The sequence below is a fragment of the Gasterosteus aculeatus genome, chromosome 1 (genome assembly GCF_964276395.1).
Source record: "Gasterosteus aculeatus chromosome 1, fGasAcu3.hap1.1, whole genome shotgun sequence".
NCBI lineage: Eukaryota > Metazoa > Chordata > Actinopteri > Perciformes > Gasterosteidae > Gasterosteus > Gasterosteus aculeatus.
The window spans coordinates 22,091,678-22,114,071 of NC_135688.1; the positions used below are offsets into that span (position 1 = coordinate 22,091,678).

At 42.2% G+C, this 22,394-nt stretch overlaps 1 protein-coding gene across 5 annotated transcripts in view; it reads left to right on the plus strand.

The window, feature by feature from the left end:
* Nucleotides 1-613: 613 nt before the first annotated feature.
* sonb (SON DNA and RNA binding protein b) overlaps nucleotides 614-22,394 on the plus strand; it is a 25,384-nt gene continuing 3,603 nt past the window's right edge. Inside the window, exons 1-18 of one of the 5 annotated variants that reach the window (XM_078104218.1) lie at nucleotides 614-789; nucleotides 1,421-1,636; nucleotides 3,346-3,380; nucleotides 3,660-3,859; nucleotides 8,597-8,754; nucleotides 9,114-9,286; nucleotides 9,744-10,011; nucleotides 10,599-10,792; nucleotides 11,324-11,476; nucleotides 11,959-12,128; nucleotides 12,792-12,926; nucleotides 15,864-15,950; nucleotides 16,384-16,596; nucleotides 17,148-17,258; nucleotides 18,961-19,077; nucleotides 20,537-20,684; nucleotides 21,616-21,684; nucleotides 22,122-22,237. In XM_078104218.1, coding sequence (XP_077960344.1) covers nucleotides 707-789; nucleotides 1,421-1,636; nucleotides 3,346-3,380; nucleotides 3,660-3,859; nucleotides 8,597-8,754; nucleotides 9,114-9,286; nucleotides 9,744-10,011; nucleotides 10,599-10,792; nucleotides 11,324-11,476; nucleotides 11,959-12,128; nucleotides 12,792-12,926; nucleotides 15,864-15,950; nucleotides 16,384-16,596; nucleotides 17,148-17,258; nucleotides 18,961-19,077; nucleotides 20,537-20,684; nucleotides 21,616-21,684; nucleotides 22,122-22,237 — 2,646 coding nt within the window. In that variant the 5' untranslated portion in view covers nucleotides 614-706. The remainder of the gene's footprint in view (nucleotides 790-1,420; nucleotides 1,637-3,345; nucleotides 3,381-3,659; nucleotides 3,860-8,596; nucleotides 8,755-9,113; nucleotides 9,287-9,743; nucleotides 10,012-10,598; nucleotides 10,793-11,323; nucleotides 11,477-11,958; nucleotides 12,129-12,791; nucleotides 12,927-15,863; nucleotides 15,951-16,383; nucleotides 16,597-17,147; nucleotides 17,259-18,960; nucleotides 19,078-20,536; nucleotides 20,685-21,615; nucleotides 21,685-22,121; nucleotides 22,238-22,394) is intronic. The other 4 variants (XM_078104227.1, XM_078104238.1, XM_078104230.1 and 1 more) reach the window with 4 other exon arrangements.

A 22,394-nucleotide genomic window follows, 5' to 3' on the forward strand; every position in this document is an offset into this window, starting at 1 on the left:
AATATAACAATATAATGTAATCACTAGAAAATGACAGAGCCCCTGTTGACATCAGTGGATGAATTACTAATTTGTGGCCACGCAATAACAAGATAATTTAATAAATTATTTATAAAGCTTTCTTAACAACAGCATCACAATTTCATGAAATAATAACAAATGCAGACTTCTAAGATGAACCAAAATAATTATGCACATCGTCGTGTACAGTCAGGTACATTTAAAATGTAATATATAGTGATGTTTTTTGCATTAAACTGGATGAGGACAACCACACTAATTATCATCATATATGAATCTAGCCCTATCACAGCATTAACTGATGAATTTGCGATATCAAACCTTCTCGAGACCTTCATAAAACTGATTCAATGTGATGCAATACAACAGCCCTGAATTAAATATTTACCTGGGTAGCGTTTTATGCATATCATGTATTAGATGTATATGTATGGATGGATAGACAAAGGTTCTAGTTTCATGAGGAAAACTAACAAATAATTTATTCTCAGTATATATATTTTTACTTGATTTTTGTTTGCAATGCAAGACATTTCCTCTCAAACTGTTTTTTTGTTTCATAATAAAGATCTAAGCTCTACTTCATATGAACGCATTAGGTATTGAGAACGGGCCACTGATACCCGGAACTAAGCGGAAAGCAAACAGTTCCTAGCCGGACATGCAATGAGATGCACACTTAAACATGGCGGCCAACATAGAGCAAATTTTCCAAGATTTTATATTGAATAAGATCAGAGAAATCGAAGACCAGAATGAAGACAAAATGTATGTGAATGTTGTGTTGTGCTTTACGTTTAGTGGTAGTTAAAGAGTAGAGGAGAAGTAACGTTAATCATGACAGTTTTACCGCTAACATTAACGTTAATTGTAGATTCACAAGCTAATCTAGTTGTTGATTCATACTGTTAAACGTTGCGACACAAGTAGCAACATGATGTAGTGTATATAGTGTATGTGAGTGAATTCACAAGACGGGCCACGTTAAACCGGGCCCGTTTGTGTTTGACGATAGTGTGGAAACAGCGGTAGTTTCTGATGAGGGCACACTCTTTAGTCGTTAGCTTTACATTCCATAAATGCATGAAGGCTTCTCTTTTGTTCTTTGACATGTGACATCATGTGAAGTTTCAAATAAAAGTCCTGAACAATAATAACACGTGTAACCTGCAGCTAAATATTGAATTAGATATTGTGTTGGTTCAGCATAAATTCCCCATGTTGATTGCTAGCCGTGGTATTGAAAATAAAATATTTAGGCTTTTTCTGGATTATCCGACGGTCTGTGCAGATTCATTGAGAAAACTCATATTTCTTGTTATTGGACATTTAGCTATCGTTGAACTGTGCTGAGGAGTAGAATAACGACTGAATAATTAACTCTTTCTCTGTCCCTTAGTGCAGCTGAAGGATCAGGTGATGTTAATAATATGGCTGAAGCAGAAAAAGCCCCTTCAGAAAGAAACATACCAAAAGAATTAAAGGCTGGTGGGTCACAGAAGAAACACAGGAAGCACAAAAAACACAAGAGTAAGAAGAAGAGAAGGAACCGAGAGAAGGAGAGCAGTTCAGAGTCTGGAGCAGAGCTGGAGGAAGGAACCAAACACCAGCCAAGGTGAAGCTTTAACACGCTAATTCTGCTTCCACACCACGCAGGCACACTCACTCACCTCTGTTCAATTTATTTCAGTTCATTTCCTTTTTTATAGCCCAAAATCTTAAATTACTGATTTGCTTTAAAGGGCTTTGCAGTCTGTAAACATGCAACATCCTCTGTTAGTAGTTGAGCAAACCGTTGGGGGGCGTCACCCTGTTATAATGGTATAGGAAACACAGTTTATTTTCTTACCATGTTAAGTGCATTGAGTAGCTTTTAAAACACAAAGTATCACTATCACATTATTCATACACTAGCTTGCAGTCCTCCCTGCACTGTGAGCATTCTACAAATACATATAATCTAAGATTTGATTATGATTTCTACAGATTAAAGGGATTGTTTCTTTTTTATGATACGTTTTGACTTTTAAATAAACTAGTCACTACTTTTTAGCGAAGAAACTTTTTTTGATTTACTGGTTCAAAAATGTATATTTTATATTTCCTGTTACTTACTGGTGGTTTTAGGTTTTCTATAATTCAGAGGAAAATCTGTGTCTAAGAAACCCTCACATGTGCAGTGTTGAACTGCTTACCTTCATGTGGCACATTTCAACTGACTAGCAAATTCCGAAACGTCATCATTAAAAACTTTGACACAAAGTAAAAGTTTATCAAACTGCTTTGTTACCTAAGTGCAGGGTTCTCAACATTTTCTAGTTTAGGGCCCTTAATCTGCTTGATAGCCACTCGCCCGAGTCCCGAATAAATCAGTTTTTTTACACTACTAGTCAAAAGTTTGGACAGTCCTTTTAATTACATTTTTCCCTTTTTTAGTTTTTGCTGCATTATAGGTTAATATTGAGGACATCAAAACTATGAATGAATACAAGGAATTATGTGGCAAACAAAAAAGTGTTAAACCAGAATATCTTTTATATTTTAGATTCTTCAACGTAGCAAATGTTTGCTTTAACGGCAATTTTGCACTCTTTCTTTCAGCTTCACAAAGTAGTCACCTGGAATGTTTATCAATTAACAGGTGTGCTTTGTGTCTGAGTCCAAATGTGAGATTTTTGGTTCCACCTGCCGTGTCGTATGTAGAAAAAGACGTAGAAAAAGTGAGCGGATGGTTTCTACATGTGTGGTTCCCACTGTTAAGCATGGAGGAGGATGTGTGATGGTGTGGGGGTGCTTTGCTGGTGACACTGCACTTAACCTGCATGGCTGTCACAATAACTACTTTTTGTTGTGCGATTATTGCACCAAAAATAAATTGCGATAAACAATATTATTGTAATTTTGAGAACAATCAAGACATTCAATGATGGTTGTGGTTGTGATGAAATGCTAATATATCAGCAGTTTTTGACATACTCAGACCAGCCCGCCTGGCACTAACCACAATGCCATATACAATACAAAGTCTTACTTAAATCCCCTTTCTTCCACATTCTGATGCTCGGTCTTCAGCAAGTTGTCTCGACCACATCTACATACCTACAGTTTCATGTGATTGGCTTATTAGCCATTTGTGTTGACAAGCAGTTTAACAGGTGTATCTAATAAAGTGGCCGGTGAGTGTATGATACCAGTCAAAAGTTTGACTGACTTCAATTCAAGTGAATAACTAGGTGTGACCAAACTTTTGACCGGTACTGTATCTTCACTGTTGACAAAAATTGGTTTGTGCCACCTTCAAATGGTTTTTTTGTTGCTTCACAGAGGAGGATCGCCCACAGAGCTGAACAAGGAGCGAGGTAAACCTGCCTCTTGTTACTGTGCATCATTTTTACACCGATGTGTTGATCAACTGTAGTGGAAAAAAACACTGAATACGGGACTGAAACGATTATCCTATAGCTATGCTATGCTATGCTCACGCTACCAATCAGACATACAGTCAGCAATTTCCTATCAAACTAGATTGACTGGCTGCATCGCTATACTCCTTATGACTCCACATCATATAACTGTCCAAATTTTATCTCTAAATATGGTCATGTCTGTTTAACAAAACATGCAACGTGTGTGTCCAGGTGAGGTTGACGAGAGCAAGTCCATATGCAACAAGCGCTACTCAACAGAAAAGAGGAAGAAGAAGAAGAGAAGGAGGAAAGGAGAAGAGAACTCATCAGGTTGCAAAACAGAATTTGTTTTAAAGCAGAGGGAAAGTAAGAGTGGTCAGTGCTCATTGCCAAGGCGGCGGGAGGACCTGCCTGATATCATCCCGAAACAGGTAAATACACCAAACAAACCGAGCTCTTCATTATGTTGATCTTTATGGATATTAAACACAGCTGTGGAATTATGGAACCAAAACTGCAAAATAATTGTAATACTCACACTTATATCAAGCTTCTAAAAATGAATGTTCTTACTTTTAGGCCTATGAGCAAATACATTTTCACAATCAATTTCAATTTATACTGAAGTCCGTAGCACGTCAAAATAGAAACTGTTTATGTGTGTGGTGGTTAGCCCTGTTGCCTCACAGCAACTGAGAATCAAAAGCAATTTATTGCCACATATGTTACACACATGGAATTTGACTACGTTATGGGTTCCAAACCACCCCGCAACCTTTCTGTGTGGAGTTTGCATTTTTCTCTCTGTGGCTGCTCTCTGGGTACCAAAGACATGCTTTTTGTGTGTCTCTATGTTAGCCCTTTGCTTGACTGGCGACCAGTCAGTATGTCAAAAAATTAATATCACAATATTTCTTATGATTTTGGCGGTATCATGGTATATCAGTACTTTTTTAGTAAACACATTGACGCCGAAAAGGACCGCCAGCGACCTGAACAACTAGTAGACCTAGTCAACTCGCAAACTTTGCAATAAATTGTTTTCTGATATAACTTACATCTAATTTTTCAAAACCAAAAAAAACTTCAAGCACGCGAGCTGTACCCAGTATGCAGTTTGGTGGTGTAATTTTATAAATGTAAATTAGTGTTCCAAATTGTTGTGTCATGGTACTTTACCCTGTTAAAGTGTTAGTTGTGTGTTAGCAATTGTTGTAAACAGTGACTCCATCTCAACACAAGTAAGACAAGTAGCTCGGATCACTGCGCCCTCAGCGGTGGACCATGTACTTTGCTGCCTGCCGAAGAGCACAGTTGTTACGTCTATGCACCGGTATGAAATCCTACCGTAAGGAAAGTTGCCTAGCCTATACCGCTTAGCCCTAGCGTTTCTCACCCATTGTTAGCTGGGATTGACTCAAGGCCCCCTCTGACTGACAGGACTAACTCGTTCAGCCTGCACCATGCCGACGCAATGAAGAGTAAGTCAGCAGACTGTCAGTGTGTCTGTCAACCCTCCCCATCTGAGAATAACTCAATACATAATGAGGAATGTGGGACTAATATTCTTTATTTCATTGGATATTGGGGGTTCTTGGAGCATTGTCGTGTAGCCTATATACAGTGGGGAAAATAAGTATTTGAACCCCTGCCGATTTTTTTGCCGAAGTTTGGCCACTTGCAAAGAAATGCGTGGTCTATAATTATAATGGTAGGTGTATTTTGACAGTGAGAAACAGAATATCAACAAAAAAATCCATAAAACGGTATTTTATTACATTTATGACTTTATTTGCATTTGATGCAGAAAATAAGTATTTGAACCCCCAAGCAAAACATTACTTAATACTTGGAGTAACCCTTGTTGGAATGCACAGACGTCAGACGTTTCTTTGTAGTTGGTCACCAGGTTGATACACAACCCAGGAGTGATTTTGGTCCACTCCTCTTTGCAGATCCTTTCCAAATCCTTCAGGTTGTGTGGCTGTCGCTTGGCAACGCAAAGATTCAGCTTCCTCCACAGATTTTCTATGGGATTAAGGTCCGGAGACTGGCTACGCCACTCCATGACCTTAATGTGCTTCTTCTTTAGCCACTCCTTTTTTGCCTTGGTGGTATGCTTTGGGTCATTGTCGTGCTGGAAGACCCACCCTCAACGCATTTTCAACTTCCTGGCTGAGGGAAGGAGCTTTTCGCCCAAGATTGCACGATACATGGCCCTATCCATAGCCCACTGGATGCGGTGGAGTCGTCCTTTACCTTGAGCAGAGAAATAGCCCCAAAGCATGATGTTTCCACTGCCATGCTTGATGGTGGGGATGGTGGTCATGGGGTCATACTCAGCAAGCTTCCCCCTCCAAACGTGGTGGGTCGAGTTTATGCCAAGGAGCTCGATTTTGGTCTCATCTGACCACACCACGTTCTCCCAATCGTCCTTGGAATCATTGAGGTGTCCATTGGCAAACTTCAGACGGCCCTGTACAGGCGCCTTCTTGAGCAGGGGGACCTTGCACGCACTGCAGGAGTTCAAATCCTTACGCCGCAGTGTGTTTCCAATAGTTTGGTTCGTTACTGTGGTCCCAGCTGTCTTGAGATAATCAACAAACTCCCCCCATGTAGATCTGGGGTTATTCCGCACCTTTCTGATGTCCCAGATACTGCACGAGACAAGATTTTACGTGGAGCCCCAGACCGAGGGCGATTGACCGTTGGTGCAATTATTCGCAAATGGAATCAATATCAAACAACAGTTGAGTGGCTCTCACCAAGCTGCTTTCCGATGCTTTTGTAACTCATTCCATTCTTGTGCAGGTCTACAATTTTTTGTCTCTGACGTCCTTGGACAACTCTTTGGTCTTGCCCATGGTGGTGAGGTGCAAGGTGTAAAGTATGATTCTTTGGAAAGGTTTCTTTTATACACATCACCTATTGAGATCAGGTGTACCTTGTTAGGCCTAATGAGGACTAATCTGTGTGCTTCTTGGGCACATAACTGGTCATTGGGAGCCAGAATTCTTGCTGTTTGCTTGGGGGTTCAAGCAAAATCAAATGCAATAAAGTCATAAATGTTATATAATGCAGTTTTCTGGATTTTTTTGTTGATATTCTGTTTCTCACTGTTAAAATACACCCACCATTATAATTATAGATCAGAACCCCAATGAAAGGCTTTCCTTAAGCTAACTGCTAACCAGTGGTACAAGTGGAGAAGTTGGACACCCTCCTCGAGGGAAGGATTTGAGTTTTGAGTTTCTTAATTTCTACCAATTTGGCTTTAATCCAATGAACGCACACAGACCCTGCACGTGTTATTGGCACGCTCAGTTTCTGGAACAGTTTGCTTCTGTCGAGCTTGATAACCAGTAATAACATATTACTGGTTATCAATGAATTAATGTAATTCCTTTTTGGGATAATTCCATGTGGGAACATGTGAACAATTTGAAAAAAAGCACATGTTCATAATGAATGTGATGAATCCTAACAACATTATTGATACACTGATGACATACAGTGCATCCGGAAAGTATTCACAGCGCTTCACTTTTTCCACATTTTGTTATGTCACAGTCTTATTCCAAAATGGATTAAATTCATTATTTTCCTCAACATTCTACACACACCAACCCATAATGACAAAGTGAAAACTGTTTTTTGCAAATTTTTGCAAATCTGTAAAAAATAAAGAACGAAAAAATAACAGCCTTTGCCATGCCACTCAAAATTTAGCTCAGGTGCATCCTGTTTCCACTGATCATCCTTGAGATGTTTCTACAACTTGATTGGAGTCCACCTGTGCTAAATTCAGTTGATTGGACAGTATTGAGAAAGGCACACACCTGTCTATATACGATATAACAGTTGACAGTGCACATTAGAGCATAATCCAAGCCATGAAGTCCAAGGAATTATCTGTAGACCTCCGAGACAGAATTGTATCGAGGCACAGATCTGGCGAAGGGTACAGAAAGATTTCTGCAACATTGAAAGTCCCAATGAGCACAGTGGCCTCCATCATCCGGAAATGGAAGAAGTTTGGAACCACCAGGACTCTTCCTAGAGTTGGCCGCCCAGCCAGACTGCGCGATCGGGGCAGAAGGGCCTTAGTCAGGGAGGTGACCAGGAACCCGATGGTCACTCTGACAGAGCTCCAGCGTTGTTCTATGAAGAGAGGAGAACCTTCCAGAACTCCCAGCACTCCACAAATCAGGCCTGTTTGGTAGAGTGGCCAGACGGAAGCCACTCCTCAGTAAAAAGCACATGACAGCCCGCCTGGAGTTTGCAATAAAGCACCTGAAGGACTCTCAGACCATGAGAAACAAAATTCTCTGGTCTGATGAAACAAAGATTGAACTCTTTGGCCTGAATGCCAAGCGTCATGTCTGGAGGAAACCAGGCACTGCTCATCACCTGGCCAATACCATCCCTACAGTGAAGCATGATGGTGGCAGCGTCATGCTGTGGGGATGTTTTTCAGTGGGAGGAACTGGGAGACTAGTCAGGATTGAGGGAAAGATGAATGCAGCAATGTACAGAGACATCCTCGATGAAAACATGCCCCAAAGCGCTCTGGACCTCAGACTGGGGCGACGGTTCATCTTCCAACAGGACAACGACCCGAAGCACACAGCCAAGATAACAAAGGAGTGGCTTCGGCACAACTCTGTGAATGTCCTTGAGTGGCCCAGCCAGAGCCCTGACTTGAACCCGATTGAACATCTCTGGAGAGATCTGAAAATGGCTGTGCAGCGACGCTCCCCATCCAACCTGATGGAACTTGAGAGGTTCTGTAAAGAAGAATGGGAGAAACTGCCCAGAAATAGGTGTGCCAGACTTGTGGAATCATACCCAAGAGGACTTGAGGCTGTAAATGCTGCCAAAGGTGCTTCAACAAAGTATTGAGCGAAGGCTGTAAATACTTATGTACATGTTTTCGTTCTTTATTTTTAACAGATTGGCAAAAAACTGTTTTCACTTTGTCATTATGGGTTGTTGTGTGTAGAATGTTGAGGAAAATAATGAATTTAATCAATTTTGGAATAAGGCTGTAACATAACAAAATGTGGAAAAAGTGAAGCGCTGTGAATACTTTCCGGATGCACTGTATATGACTCCATTGCATGGAATATTATAGTAAGATGAGGCCTGGCTTTCATTTCCTCTCCCAGGACAGCTCCAATAAAGGAGGAGGCGATGAGAAGAGACGCAGCAGAAGAAGAATTCGTTCCTGTTCCCGTTCCCGTTCACATTCCCGTTCACATTCATGTTTGGTGAGGAGGAACTCCAAACCCAGAAACCACCCCCGAAGATCCAGGACCCGGTCCAGGTATGAGGAACAACCATCAGTTGGTTGAACTCTTGAGAGAAATTAGTGGCTCAGTGGTCAAAGCAGCTTTGCTTGATCTCCGGCTGCAGCCGTGTGTTGAATTGTCTTTGAGCATTAAAAAAGCAGAAGTCCTATTTCATGTATGTACCTCTAAGTGATAAACAAATCTGATTTAACCTTTTGTGAATCATCAAGTCCTCATCCGTACTATGCTGTTCTGATAACCTGCCCGTACTAGACATGTAGATAATGGTGACCCTTTAGATACTGTGGGAAAAGAATCTGGCAGCTTACATGCTAGATAAACCTCGTCATTGTGCCCGTTCTCACTGGGATGGTGCTTCATACTCCCATGACAGCTCTTCAGACAAGCGGGGAACTCTGGATGAATCCACCCAAAGTCCTTCTGAAGGCCTCCAGCTATCTCAGGTCATCGCAGCCGAGGAGCTGCCAGAGTCCCGCACAGAGCCACAGAGCCAAGACCAGAGAGCAAAGCCCCTGCAGAACCAAGAGAACTCGGCACCAAGACTAGGTAGGACATATTTGATAACCAGATCCTCCACGGTTGCATGTTTGTTAGTAATTCAAAAGGTACCATCGGGGTCGTCGTCGCGCAGGGGTAGAGAGGGTGCGCTGGAAACCACAAGGTTGGTGTTTCGAGTTCTGGCTGCCCCATGTGCCATGTCGAAGTGTCCCTGAGCAAGACACCTAACCGCTAATTGCTCCCCGGGAAAAATTGTAAAAAGCCATGGGTTAAAAATGCAATGTAAGTCGCTTTGGATAAAAGAGTCCGCTAAATGACATGTAATTTACTCAAATACAAAAGATTCAGTTTTTACTGAGGTTTCCCCAAAATCCGTTACTCTTAACAATGCATATTTTGAGGGATGATAAATGACCAGCCAGCCCTACCTTACACTCAATCAAACCCTTTTATAAAATTGTTTGGTCTCCAAGGTGTCTAAGTATCTTGTGATCTACTGTCAAAGCTGCAGGTTCTGTCGCACCCCAGTCAATCCTCAAACCGTCCATCTCAACTGAACCGGACCAGAACACTGAGCCCAGCCCGCCTCAGCTCAGAGCATCAAACTGCACCAGGTCGTCTGACTCTAATGTCAAATCCCCAGCAAACAAGAGGAAGAAGTCCCCACAAAGGAAAAAAGAAGCAAAGAGACCGCGACAAAAGTCACCGTGTCGGAGCCACCGAAGGGGATCCAGATCCAGGAGTCATTCAAAGAAGAAGAGGTCACGGTCCAGGTAGAGGCTGTGGTTTTCTCTACTAAGACTCTACACTAGTGGTATCTAAATTATCCAACATTATTGTGATACCAATAAATGTTGCACCTTGAATGCACCAGGAAGTCTTCCTCTTCCCTGAGAGACTGATGACATGTGCCCTGCCTGTTGATGGTCATTTTTACTGGTCAAATTTGGGCCGAATGAGCCCCCACAAGGACGCTCACCACTCCCTCACTAGTGTCATCAGATTCCCCCAGACCCCCTTCCCCACCTCCGCGGGTCAAATCCATGACTTCCTGTAGTTCATGTTGTCAGATTTGGGTTTCAAACATTCATCCTCAAGAATACTCTCTGTGACTCTTTCCAAGCAAATGACAACACTACTACACTTGGCCTTTAATCACTAAACAAGACTGTGAGAACAAGGAACCTAAAACATTGAGCTCTCCAACCCAGTTCTATCAGTAGAACAAAGACAAAATAATCAACGTGTTAATAAACCTTCCTCCAGTCCTCTTGCCATGGTAGAAAACTGAACTTGATATCCAGATATGTTTTAGCCGTTTGCTTCATTGCAAATGAATTCATGGACGTTGTCTGTGCAGGTCAGGGGGTCGGCGCTCGCGGAGGTCACGCTCAAGGTCGGCGTCACATGGTCGGAGGAGGCCCACATACAGCCAGAGGGACCGCTGGAAACGGGAGCCAAGTCACTCTCCTGTACTCATCCTCCGCAAAAATAGATCCCCCACTCGGAAACTCTGCAGTTTGAGTAACAGCCCTCAGCGCGTCAGTGAACTGGGTCAGATGAAATGAAATCACTCTTCTGTACTTAAAGTTGTCATTATTTTTAAAAAGGTCTCTAGTGTCATGAATTCACTATCCGCCATAGTCACTTCCCTGAGTATCAAACCCAATACATGCTTTAATGCATCCTGATAGATAGACAACTGTGAGAACAAGCTTCTGTGGTAAAGAGCACCAATATGAAATGATGATCCTTATTGGTTAGGTACAGGATCTGAATTATATTTTGTAGTTTTCATTAAACTACAACATATAGTTAAAATGAATTTGTAGAACGTGCTTCATTATGTAGTTTTTGTGTTGTCAATAGTTGCTCATCTCCCAAAAACCATGCCAGGTATAAAATAAATTAGTTTAGATGTTTAAATATTTGGAAAATGGGTACTGTTTGGATCAGCCCCGATCAGAGCAATGCTGATTTCAATCCACTGTGTGGATGGAGTTTGCTTCAGCGAGGTATCAACTAATTACATTTGAATTATTTGATACCTTTGCCGTATTTATGTTTTACACTTTGTTTCCTCAGATAAGGACCAGTTGCTGGAAATTGCCAAGGCCAACGCTGCTGCCATGTGTGCTAAAGCAGGGATGCCCATCCCTGCCAGCCTCAGGTCCACAGTGCTTCCCCTGGTTCTGCCAAGTGTGGCCATGAATGCTGCCATGGCCAGTATGACGGCTGGTAGGACTTTTGACTCATTTTGTTCTCTCTAATCCGTCCATCTTTCCAGTCATTGGTTGTTCTGTCAGAGCTTGAAAAAGGGTTAGTTTGTCTGATTCAATGATGAAATTGATCATGTAAACCTTCCCGCAGGTTATAAAATGTAGTATTATTTGACACACATTATTTGTGTTGCTTTAATTGTATTACGTTTAACCCAACATATACAGAAAAATGATGCTTTTTAATCTTTAATCTTTTTTCCAGTTATTGAACTGTTTTGTGGTCACTACGGTTTTCCCTTCTGAAAGGCTGCAAAAGCCTTGCAGGTTTCCCTTACTTAGTACAGATTTATGTCGCTTCTGTCACTAAGTTTTCTGAGTTTACATTCTTCAAATAGGCTATTTTAAGTTGCCATGCAAGTCCACTTCTGACAGTCGACTAGATTGAAACTGTAATAGTTTCACATTGAGTTCTGTTTTGTGCTCCTATCTTCCTTAAAGCCACCATGACAGCAGCATTGTCTAACATGGGCATCTCTTCACTGCTCTCACTGCCATCCATTACCAACAAGCCACCTCCGGTCTCCTCCCAATCCAACATGGCTCTAGAGGAAGTCAAGAGGAAAGTAGCCAAGCAGGCCAACAGCATCAGCATCAAGGAGTTTACCGATGTAAGAGAATATAGTGCATGTGATATTTACTTTATCTACTGGAGTTTCACTGCCCACAGAGAGCAATCTACTGGATGTTATAATCTTGAATGTGAAGACAATCTCGAATATCTCATCTGTAAATAACAGATACAGGCCTACACTTGTTATGATCTACAGCCTGTTATGATAAACAAATCAAAATGGACTTGCTTTCAAGCCGCTATCTTCGGCTCCGGTGAGGGGACGTTTTGGCTGTAAAAAGAAAAGCGAGCCAATACACGTTAAGGAGCCAGGCCTGTGTCCCTTGCACTTTTTTATTCACAAAGGTGTATTTATTTTTATTTTAGGATATATTTTTTCACATTCTGAGTCTAAATCTTCTGCAGAATAAAACATTCTTTCTTCTTTTAAAGAGCGTACTTGCATTACTATGCTATTACATTGTCATAATATTATCTTTTTCTCAATTAATTATTGTGCAACATATTGAAATCAAGCTCTCAAATTAAAATCATGTCCTTGTAAAAAAAGCTCATACTGCCCCTCATTCTCTGAACACTACACTGATCGCGTTTCTGTTATAATCCGTAATCAAACATGCAGGGAGCCCCCTCATCCTCATACTGTTTTGGAGGCTCCTCTGGCAAGTCAGTGGATTGAAATGGTGTGTGTGTTTTTCAGAAATGCAAGATGATTGTGGACAGTAAAGGAGAGTTGCCAGTGGCAATGCCGCATGTTTCAGACGAGGAAGATGATGGGAAACCTTTTGGAGGATCAGCGCTTCGGGAGCAAAAAGCCATCAGCTTCAGCATCAATGTAATGTCCACACACAGACTTCACGTCCTATATGAGTTCACTCATTACCACAACAGACCTACAGAGAATACAGGGTATTCGGGATAGAACCTTTCGTTACATCTTAGAAAAATTAAATGCTATCTAATACTGATGAAAACATAAAACAAATTAAAGCTGCGAGCAGCGATGGATAGGTCCTCGCTGCTCCGCGCATGTCGGGGCACTTGCCGGATGCCTATCAACACAGCCGAGAACGCCTGCGGCAGTCGGACAAAGTTTCTGTGAGTCAATTGTCGTTTACGAGCGAATGGCGTTTTGCAACTTTATCTTTTAACATTATCAAGGATTTAGGTCCGACCACACTTTAGAGGGAGCAGGGTATAAATAGAAAAAAGATGTATCTTCCTGCTATAACTAAGATTCAAAATGATGATATCAAATTATTCATGGCCGAGTTTAAACTGAGAAAATCTTTGCTCATAGTTTCATTTTTTTTTTCTCAAGCTTTTTAAAGGCAAAGGTCTCAAGATCACACTACCCAAATTTGAAAGAATCGGGTTTAATCTCTGGGGAGAGTTTGGTCTTTAACAACTCTAAAAGACGATGAAAATGGGCAAAAAATGCAGATATTCAACAATTAATTATATAAATATGAGGGCAGGGAAAAAATGAACGTAAACATCACACACAAATCGAAATGGCCTACATCCGGTACAGTTTCAGGCCTGGAGTTACATCAAAGATGTGGAAATTGGAAAGGATTTGATCAGGATTTGAGTTACAATGGTTTATATTTTCTTGTCGACTGTTCAACTTTGCCGATGCTCCAACTCGCCGCCCTTTATTTAATTCTTATAATGTTCACAGTGAAGCCTTATCAAGGTCTTAGGTCTTTTCCCTCAACTTAGGAGAGGGATCAGATTAACCTGTGAGGAGCAGGGGGTAAAGAAAAAAGCATTCAACTTCCGGTTGCCACCCAGTGGCGCTATGCCTAAGGCTAAAAATGATCATATGGGTGCTACAGGGTAAGGAGTTCATGCTGTAGGAGACATTTGGAGCAGATTAGATAAAGTATGGTCAAGTTAAAACAACTTCAATTTTCACATGTTTACTGTCCGTTTGACATCTGGTCAGGTTGATCTCAACAGTGAATGACGGTGTGTATATATGGTGCTATGAAGTTAAGTGAATGAATGGATACCTTTATTAATGTAACATTCCTACTTGTGCCACTCATCGGATAAAACCTTAAATCCGGGATGTCAAACTGATTTTAGGTTTGGGCCAGACCCTAAAAATCATAGGGGGGGGGGGACCAAATGGAACAACAGCGCTGCATACCGGGAGCGCAAAACAAAATCGATATATAAAAAAACCACAACAAGCCCTCTCGTCTGTCAGAAGTGACTGTGCACTTTTCAATGGAAGGGATCTACCGGCACTGCGTTGGTGAACCACCTGGGGCCTCATTTATAAAAGCTTGCGTATGATTTGCGCGAGAAGTGGTGTACGGATGAAACATAGGACGTGCGTACGCACAGAAATATTCAAAACCTACGCAGTTTTCCCTTAATAAATCACTTCTAAATGCAGCGCAGCTTTTGCGGCTTCATGTCACACCCATAGTTGCCCATATATAGTCTGTGGAACGCCCACAAATTAATATTCATCGATTGCTAAATCATGACAAACACAGAGGAAAACGAAGAAACGTAACTTCACTCAGTGTCGAAATGATCATTGTCGAGGTGGAAAGGAGACGTAAAATGCTTTTTGGAGGGCACAGTGTGGACATCACTGATGCCTAAAAGGCACCTGAGTGGCAAAAGGTTGCAGAGCAACGCTGCAGCCTCACAACCTCGGACTGTGGCCGAAATAAAGAAAAAATGGTCTGACATCAAAGTGGATGCAAAAAAGCGTTTAGTGTGCCATCGCCAAAGTGTGTCTGCCACGGGGGGGGGGGGGTAAAGGGGACACCGGAGCTGTCCCCTCTTGATGAGAGACTGGCGGCAATGATTGGGGATCGGGGACAGGGTCTGGGCCAACATCGGCGTCAGGGGGGTCGAGGCACGTTTGGAAGCTGTGCCACATTATGTAGCACAGCACATGCCAGCACGATTTTGCACACCTGTTCAGGAGTAAACAATAACCTCCCTCCAGTGCAGTCGAGGCAGCAACATCTGCCCTTAAAGAGGCCGATGTGCGCTGCACTACAGCACCAATCCTTCCATTTGCCACATCTTCTAAGAGCGCAAGATCAGCCATTTCGCGTCATTACGCATTGTGACGGCATCATGGCGTTTTATTACCGTCCATTTGATCGCATCTGACAAGTAACAGCTGTGTTTTGAGGATGAATTGCATAACATGCCAATATTATTGCAGAACATATTTCCCTTTTCTTTTTGAAAATGTGTTAATTTGTATTTGTTTTACACTGCAGATCGATCAAACGGGTGTTCGTGTTATTTATGAGAGGCAGTATTGGCATTTCTTTTACACAACAGTCTAGTTTTACACACTTTCACACACGTTTGCGTGTTTCTTGCATTCGCCGACGGTTCTCATTTCACCCGTTTTTGTGCGTACGCGTGGGTCCGAGCTTGCGTGAAGGACCGCACATTTTTCCATCAAGTTTGCTTTTTATAAATACAAATTATTACGTAGAGAGCGACGTACGCCTTCTTTTGTGCGTACGCAAGGTTTGTTAATGAGGCCCCTGATCTACCTGGTCTATCGCGTGCCCTCACTCACAGAGTGCGATCCCCAGTGGACGTTTTAGAAATAGCAGCTACTTTTATAGAAATGCAATTTATGTCTTTCTGTAATTCTCACAACAGCAAAGTCATCTGGCGGGCCGCACTGGACCCTCCCCCCCACGCCGGATTCGGCCTTCAGTTTGACACCTATGCCCTAAATAATCCGTATCCGTATCCACCATATGTTTTCCTCCAGAACACCACAGTCCGTCCAGCTGTACGTAGTGATGCAGGCATGGCCAAGGAATTTCCTGTGTCTTCTGGATCACAACATCGCAAAAAGGTCTGTATATCTCTGTGGGAGTTCTAAATACTGAACTTAAATCAACTGTGATGAAATAGAGGATTAACGTCTACATGAGCAGAGACAGACGTCCTCTCTCTGTGTCTCTTACCTGTGTGTTGAAGTCCTAGATCTCCTCTCTGTGTTCACAGAGCCGGCTAACCACTTGGCATTTTGTGTATGTTAGCGTTTCGTAAATGTTTGTGACCTTTTTAAGAACATTCACCCCTGGAGGGGGCCAGCCAGCTCACCTGTTGAGAGTATTGACCACAGAGCATGTGAATGAGCCCAGCAGAACTGTCTTTTCCCTCAACTAGTTATCATGTTCCAAATTACAAACAATTAATCAACTGTTGGAAACAAATATATCTGAAAATACTGCAATGCAATTATACAACGATGCTTTGTTATTAATGGGATGTCTTGTGACCAGGAGGGCGAGGCTCTAGGTGCCTATGGAGAATGGGTTCCGGTTGACAAAGCAGCTGAAAAAGCTGCAGCGGCCACGAGAAAAGCCCTGGCCACTGTTGCCATAGCAACAGCCACCTCATCAGGTGAAACGACGACACCAGTGTTACCAGAGGTTGTTGAACAGCTTGAGTTGGAGCCAGATAATGACAGTGTTTTCCCTGAACAACTCCTGCAGGTGAGAAGTGGAAGTATTCTGTATATGTACATTGTAAGAACAAAAAAAATAATAATAGATTAAAGATGCAGAGGTGGATATTAGGACATTCTGCACAAAAAGTACCAAACGGTAAACCAAATTAAAGTTACTTTTGATCCACTGTCAGGATATGTAGTAGTGTAGGGTAGTCAGCAAATATGTTGCAAACCCTGTGCAGCTCCCCATGGACAACATGGAACCTTTTCTTCTACTGTCCAGGTTGCCCACACTCAACAACCTGTGGATTTATATGTTAAAAATTTGAATTACACCACATCCAACTAGTTGACATGTTCTGCAAAAATCAGAGTTGAGTTCTATTTTATAGCAGGGTGATGCTTGGTAGTATTTGAGTGCAGCAGGATGGATACAGATGAACTAATGACAATATTTCAGTAAGCACTAAAAAACACACAAACATTCAGTTATCAAATTCAATTGTTATATTTTGCGAGCTTGCTAAATATAATGTCTGTCCCTGTGTTATAAAGGTTAGTGCTGACTCGTACCTACCTGTCTTGTCTCTGCAGCCAGTAGATATCTCTCAGGCTGTAACGGAGAGAATCAAAGCACAGAGACGATTGGCTGAGAACCCTTATGACGTCAATGCCATCTGCATGCTCAGCCGGGCACAAGAACAGGTAGAATACACAAGTTTGACAGATTATCATTTGTACGTCCAGGTAATAAAATTGCAGGTATAAGATGTCACAAAGCGAACATGCTTACAATGAAAAGGTAAACAGACCTGGAGTCAATCCCAGCTAACAACGGGTGAGGGACGGGTCTCCAGTCACAAGGCTAACATAGAGACAAACAACCTTTCATTCTCACATTCACACACCTACGAGCAATTTAAAGTCACCGATGAACCTTACCGCCAGAGTTGGAGTTTTTAGGGTAACTGGTCATAAATTAACAAGTGCGCTGGAAGTAGCCAGATATTTTACTTATTTAGAAATGTTTATTCCACACTGTAAACGTAGTTCATTACATTAGATTAAAGTATTTCAGCATTATTAAAGTGAAAAATGGCCACCCTCCCTGGTGAAAAACATATATATATATATATACTGTATATTATGATGTACATGTCAACATGTAAATTCTAACTTTTGTATACTGTTAGCTATTTCAATTCATTGTATATCATACATGAAATCTTAGTTTGGGAAGTAATTAGTAGGTACAGTGTAATAATGCATGCAGTAGAGTAACAAATTATATATTGTCTTAGAAATCTTATGAAAAGATTGACGTGAAATTGAATCAAAGAAGTTAATTACCTACCGTATTTTCCGCACTATAAGGCGCACTTTAAAGCCTTTCATTTTCTCAAAAAATGACAGTCCGCCTTATAATCCGGAGCGCTTTATATATGGATCAATTGGTTGATCCATACTGGTTGTACACGGCGCTCAAGGCGCTCTGCCGAACATGCCAAAGCTCGGTCTATGACTGCGAGATGCTGAGCGGCGCTCAAGCGCGTGAGATATGGAGCCTGTTTCACGGCGCGTCGGAGAAACAAAGCTGTCGTTCTTGCCGAGCACTTCATGAGATTAAAGAGCGAGAGACGGTGCCCTTTTCTCTACAGTAGCTGAACCATCTTAACAGGGAAAATAAGTTTTTCTAAAAGGGCCTTTGGCAGGCTGGAGAGCAGCCGAAGATTTAAGGCGTGGATGGCGAGGGGGGCGGCGGGAGCGGACGCACTTCGCAGCATCGATCGGACCCTGAAAGCACCGTCTCCACATCCCCACACCCCCCCATCCACCCGCCCTAACGTCAAAAGTTTGACTGCAGTATCTTATGCGCCTTATAATCCTTATAAGCCTTATAGTGCGGAAAATCCGGTAAGTATGGTGGTTGAGATCTAAGTTATGTTTGACTAATTTTTACCCAAATGATTAAGAAACTCCTTAGTTTCTCGAACAGACTGGTCACAGACAAGGTTGAAGGAAAAAACTGTTTGCTGCACTTCAACATTTCTTGAGTATGTGAGGGAGAGGGGGGGGTTCAGGGTTCATCTGTGTACGCCAGTGTGTGTATACTTTCACAACAAATCCTGAAATCTATATTAATAAGAATGTGTTTGAAACCGCTCATAAGATATTACATACAATGTCCCATCATGTAAAATACAGAAAGTATCTATCCATCTATCTATCTATCATATACAGGAGATCATATACAGGAGAGTTAAATGTCATGATAACCCAATCTGGGCACCCACTCTGAACCCTGTTTGGTATCTTTTCTCCAGTGAGAGGAGTAGTATGCTGTGCTCTGTATGTACAGCGCTCCATAGCCTGATGTTTCCACACTTTTTTGAACTTCTTCTGATAGGTAGATGCGTGGGCCCAATCCAACACTGTTCCTGGCCTTTTCACTGGTTCAACTGGAGCCCAAATCCTCAGCTCTGAGGAGCTTTCCACCAGCGGACCACAAGCGTGGCTGAAGAAGGTAACATCTACCTTTTGAAAAATATTGAGGACCAATGTCTGCTGGTTCACACAATTAGTGAGCTTGGGGGTTGGGGTTGATGATCTACTAGTAGAATAGCAGCCCCTATCTCAACCTACATTCCAAACATTACCGTACAAACATCACATGCAGGTTTCATGGTGATGCCGCCGGAGCTGCTGCACTCTTAACAGTGCTAACACTGTTAGCAGGCCCGAGCGGCCAGGGGGCAAATGCGCAAATTAGGAGGCCTAGACTCTTTGAGTGTGGCCTACGAAGCAGCCAACTCTCTATTGATCCAAAATACTTCTTCTCTATTATTCTCCTTCCGTACAAAACGTTTGGCACGCTACTCCTCACGCAGCGTTGCTCACACATGTCTCAAACTTCATCAAAGTGGCTTTTCGAATCCAACAGACTAAACATTTGGCCAGAGAGACCCGAGAGTCAGACAAGGGCCAACTATAGCTTCATAGGGTCCAATACAAATCGGTTTTGTAAACTGCCATTAGAGCCATATTTATAACCGCAGAGAAGTATAAATCACATGCACATGTGCGATAGAGTGGGTCTTGGGTCTCTTCAAATGTCATTATTTTGGGGATTTGAGTAATAGTTTCCTGGCTAATTTAACTTGTTTGAGGTGTGGATTCTATGTAAATCGCTGTCTCTCTCTCTCTGCCCTTTCAGCAGCTCGTTAATGATCGCAGGTGCGCCGTTACCGTGGTAACCCAGACGTGCTGCAGTCTCTTTGTCTGTGCTTCACAGCTGTTGCGTAATAGCTGATTTGTGCAGTCTGACAGGACCTGAAAGTCTTACAGAGGACATTTCGGAACCTCCCTTGCACCCCCTCCCTTACATGAGCCCCCCCTTTCAAACCCTGCATTGTTCCCCAACTCACAGATGTCCTCCCCTCCCTCGATTCCTTCCCTCCCGCCCCCCTTTCTAACCATGCTTCTCCCCCCCACCAGTCCCCCTAAGAGATTCCCACCCCCCCATCTTCCCTTCTATCCACCCTCTCAGCCATCTTATCTACCCCAATCCCTCATTTCCTTCTAATTCCACAGTATATGGGATATATTAAGTGGTCTAACAGGACATTTCCTAGAGGGCTGTGAACAAAAACATTTGAGAGCCCCGTTTCTCTGAATGCAGAAATGACTCTGATGATGGAGCTGCCTAGTTGGACACTACCCCACTATTTCTACACAAATAATTGTGGTTTGCTGCTTCATTGATGTTGTGAGTCCCGTCTAAAGAAGCTCTCTGTGGTCTGATGTTTGTGAGGAACTCGAGTTGTTCCACTATGTATCATTATTATTATGCTTATTATTAGGCTTGTGCATGAGCAAGCAGTTCAGAGGAGGAGTAAGGTAATCTCCAACCCTGTATTTTGTGTTGATAATTTATAATTTTTCTGTCCTTCCACCTCTCACTGTGTCTGTTTGTGTCTTGGTAGGACCAGTTCCTTAGAGCAGCTCCAGTTTCAGGAGGTGTCGGTGAGTTCCTGATGAGAAAGATGGGTTGGAAGACGGGAGAGGGCCTAGGAAGGAACCGCGAGGGTACCGTGGAGCCTATCATTATTGACTTCAAGGTTGACCGCAAAGGTATGAGGTATTGATTTTGATAATAGACCTCAACAATGTATGCCTTACAAGGAGAGGATAAGGAAGTCAAAATTATCTCAAATGAAAAAAGACACATCCCATGACTTCCTGCCTCTTGATTCCTCACTCCATAAAATCAATGCTAGTGCTTCATGTTCAGGGACATTTCTTATATGCATCTCAAGGGTCGGGATGAAGGGGGGCTTTAGGGACAGAAGCAAATGTGTAACCTTGGTACAAGTAGCAAAAACAGATCTTGATCAGATGATCAAAGTTTGTGCGGCTTCGCATAATACAACATAAAATATTGCAAAATATATACAAAAATTGTTTTGCTCAACTGACAGTGGTCATAAAATATGCCTGTTTGATAGGTCAACAAACAGCTGTGCCATACGGGATATTTAATTGCCATCTCTTTAAAATGCCATTGTAGGAGGTTTGGCCTCATTAAGACCTGAACCGCTTTTACACCCCCACACCAGCCAATAGTGTATTTATTGGGTGGTGAATACATTGGTACCGGCTGTATCATACTGAGGTCAAAGACATTGTGTTCTCTAGATGATAAAGCTAGCAGACCCCTCTCACCCCGGACAATACCCGTTTGTATCCCTTCCATCTGGCAGGAGGCTGAGGCCACACAAGCAGTTTCTTCCCGTGGGCAGTCAGGCTCATTAACAGAGCCTGGGTCCCCTACTGACTGACTCTATTTAAACACACTTGGCACCTTTCACACACTTGTGTAAAGTATAGTATTGTTTTCTGTTTGCCTGTGCACTTTATTTTTTTTTTGCATTTCATTTTATATTCTTTATACCCTTGTTGTTAATTTAATTGTAAATTATTCTCTTTTGTTGAATGCCACGTATGCACCACCCTGACCAATTCCTTGTATATCCAACAGAGTTGATCTTTTGATGTTTTGCAGGACTAGTCGCTGAAGGAGAGAAGCCACAGAAGCAGACAGGAGGACTAGTGGTAACCAAAGATCTGATGGGTAAAAGACCTTTAGCTCTGTACTTCATTCTTGACACTGGAGTTGTCTTGGATCAATTCTGCCTTTTTAATAGTTAGAGAGAAACTGGAAAAGGGAGAGAGAGGGGACGACAGGCTGGTTTTGAAGTGTTCAACATAAAAAAAAAATAAAGACGTGTGTGTGTGTGTGTGTGTGTATGTATGTATGTATGTATATATATATATATATATATATATATATATACACCACCACCACCACAACAACAACAAAGAATAACAGAATAATAAAACTAACCCATTACTGTTGAGCAACCTGCAGGCATTTGTGGAATCTCATAGTTTCAAATTACCCTTTTAATTGTTAGCCCCGATCAACAGTATTGTGAATGTTTGAATATTCTGTTTATCAATTTTACGTATCATAGTAACTCTGCTATTGTGCCCTTTATCTGTGAACAGGGAAGCACCCGGTGTCAGCGCTCATCGAGTTGTGTAACAAGAGACGCATAATGCAGCCAGACTTTGTCATGGTCCATCACAGTGGTCCTGACCACCGCAAGAACTTCCTCTTCAAGGTCGGTCCTCTCGGTTCTCTGTGTCAGTCACACTCCATTTTACATGTTGGACCTTTGAGCTTTGTCAACACTGTCAAGAAATTCCACACTGGTCTTAGTTGATGTAGTAGATGTTTTGAGTCTAGGCGAAAGCTCTTTAAGGTGGCCAGGTAGTTGA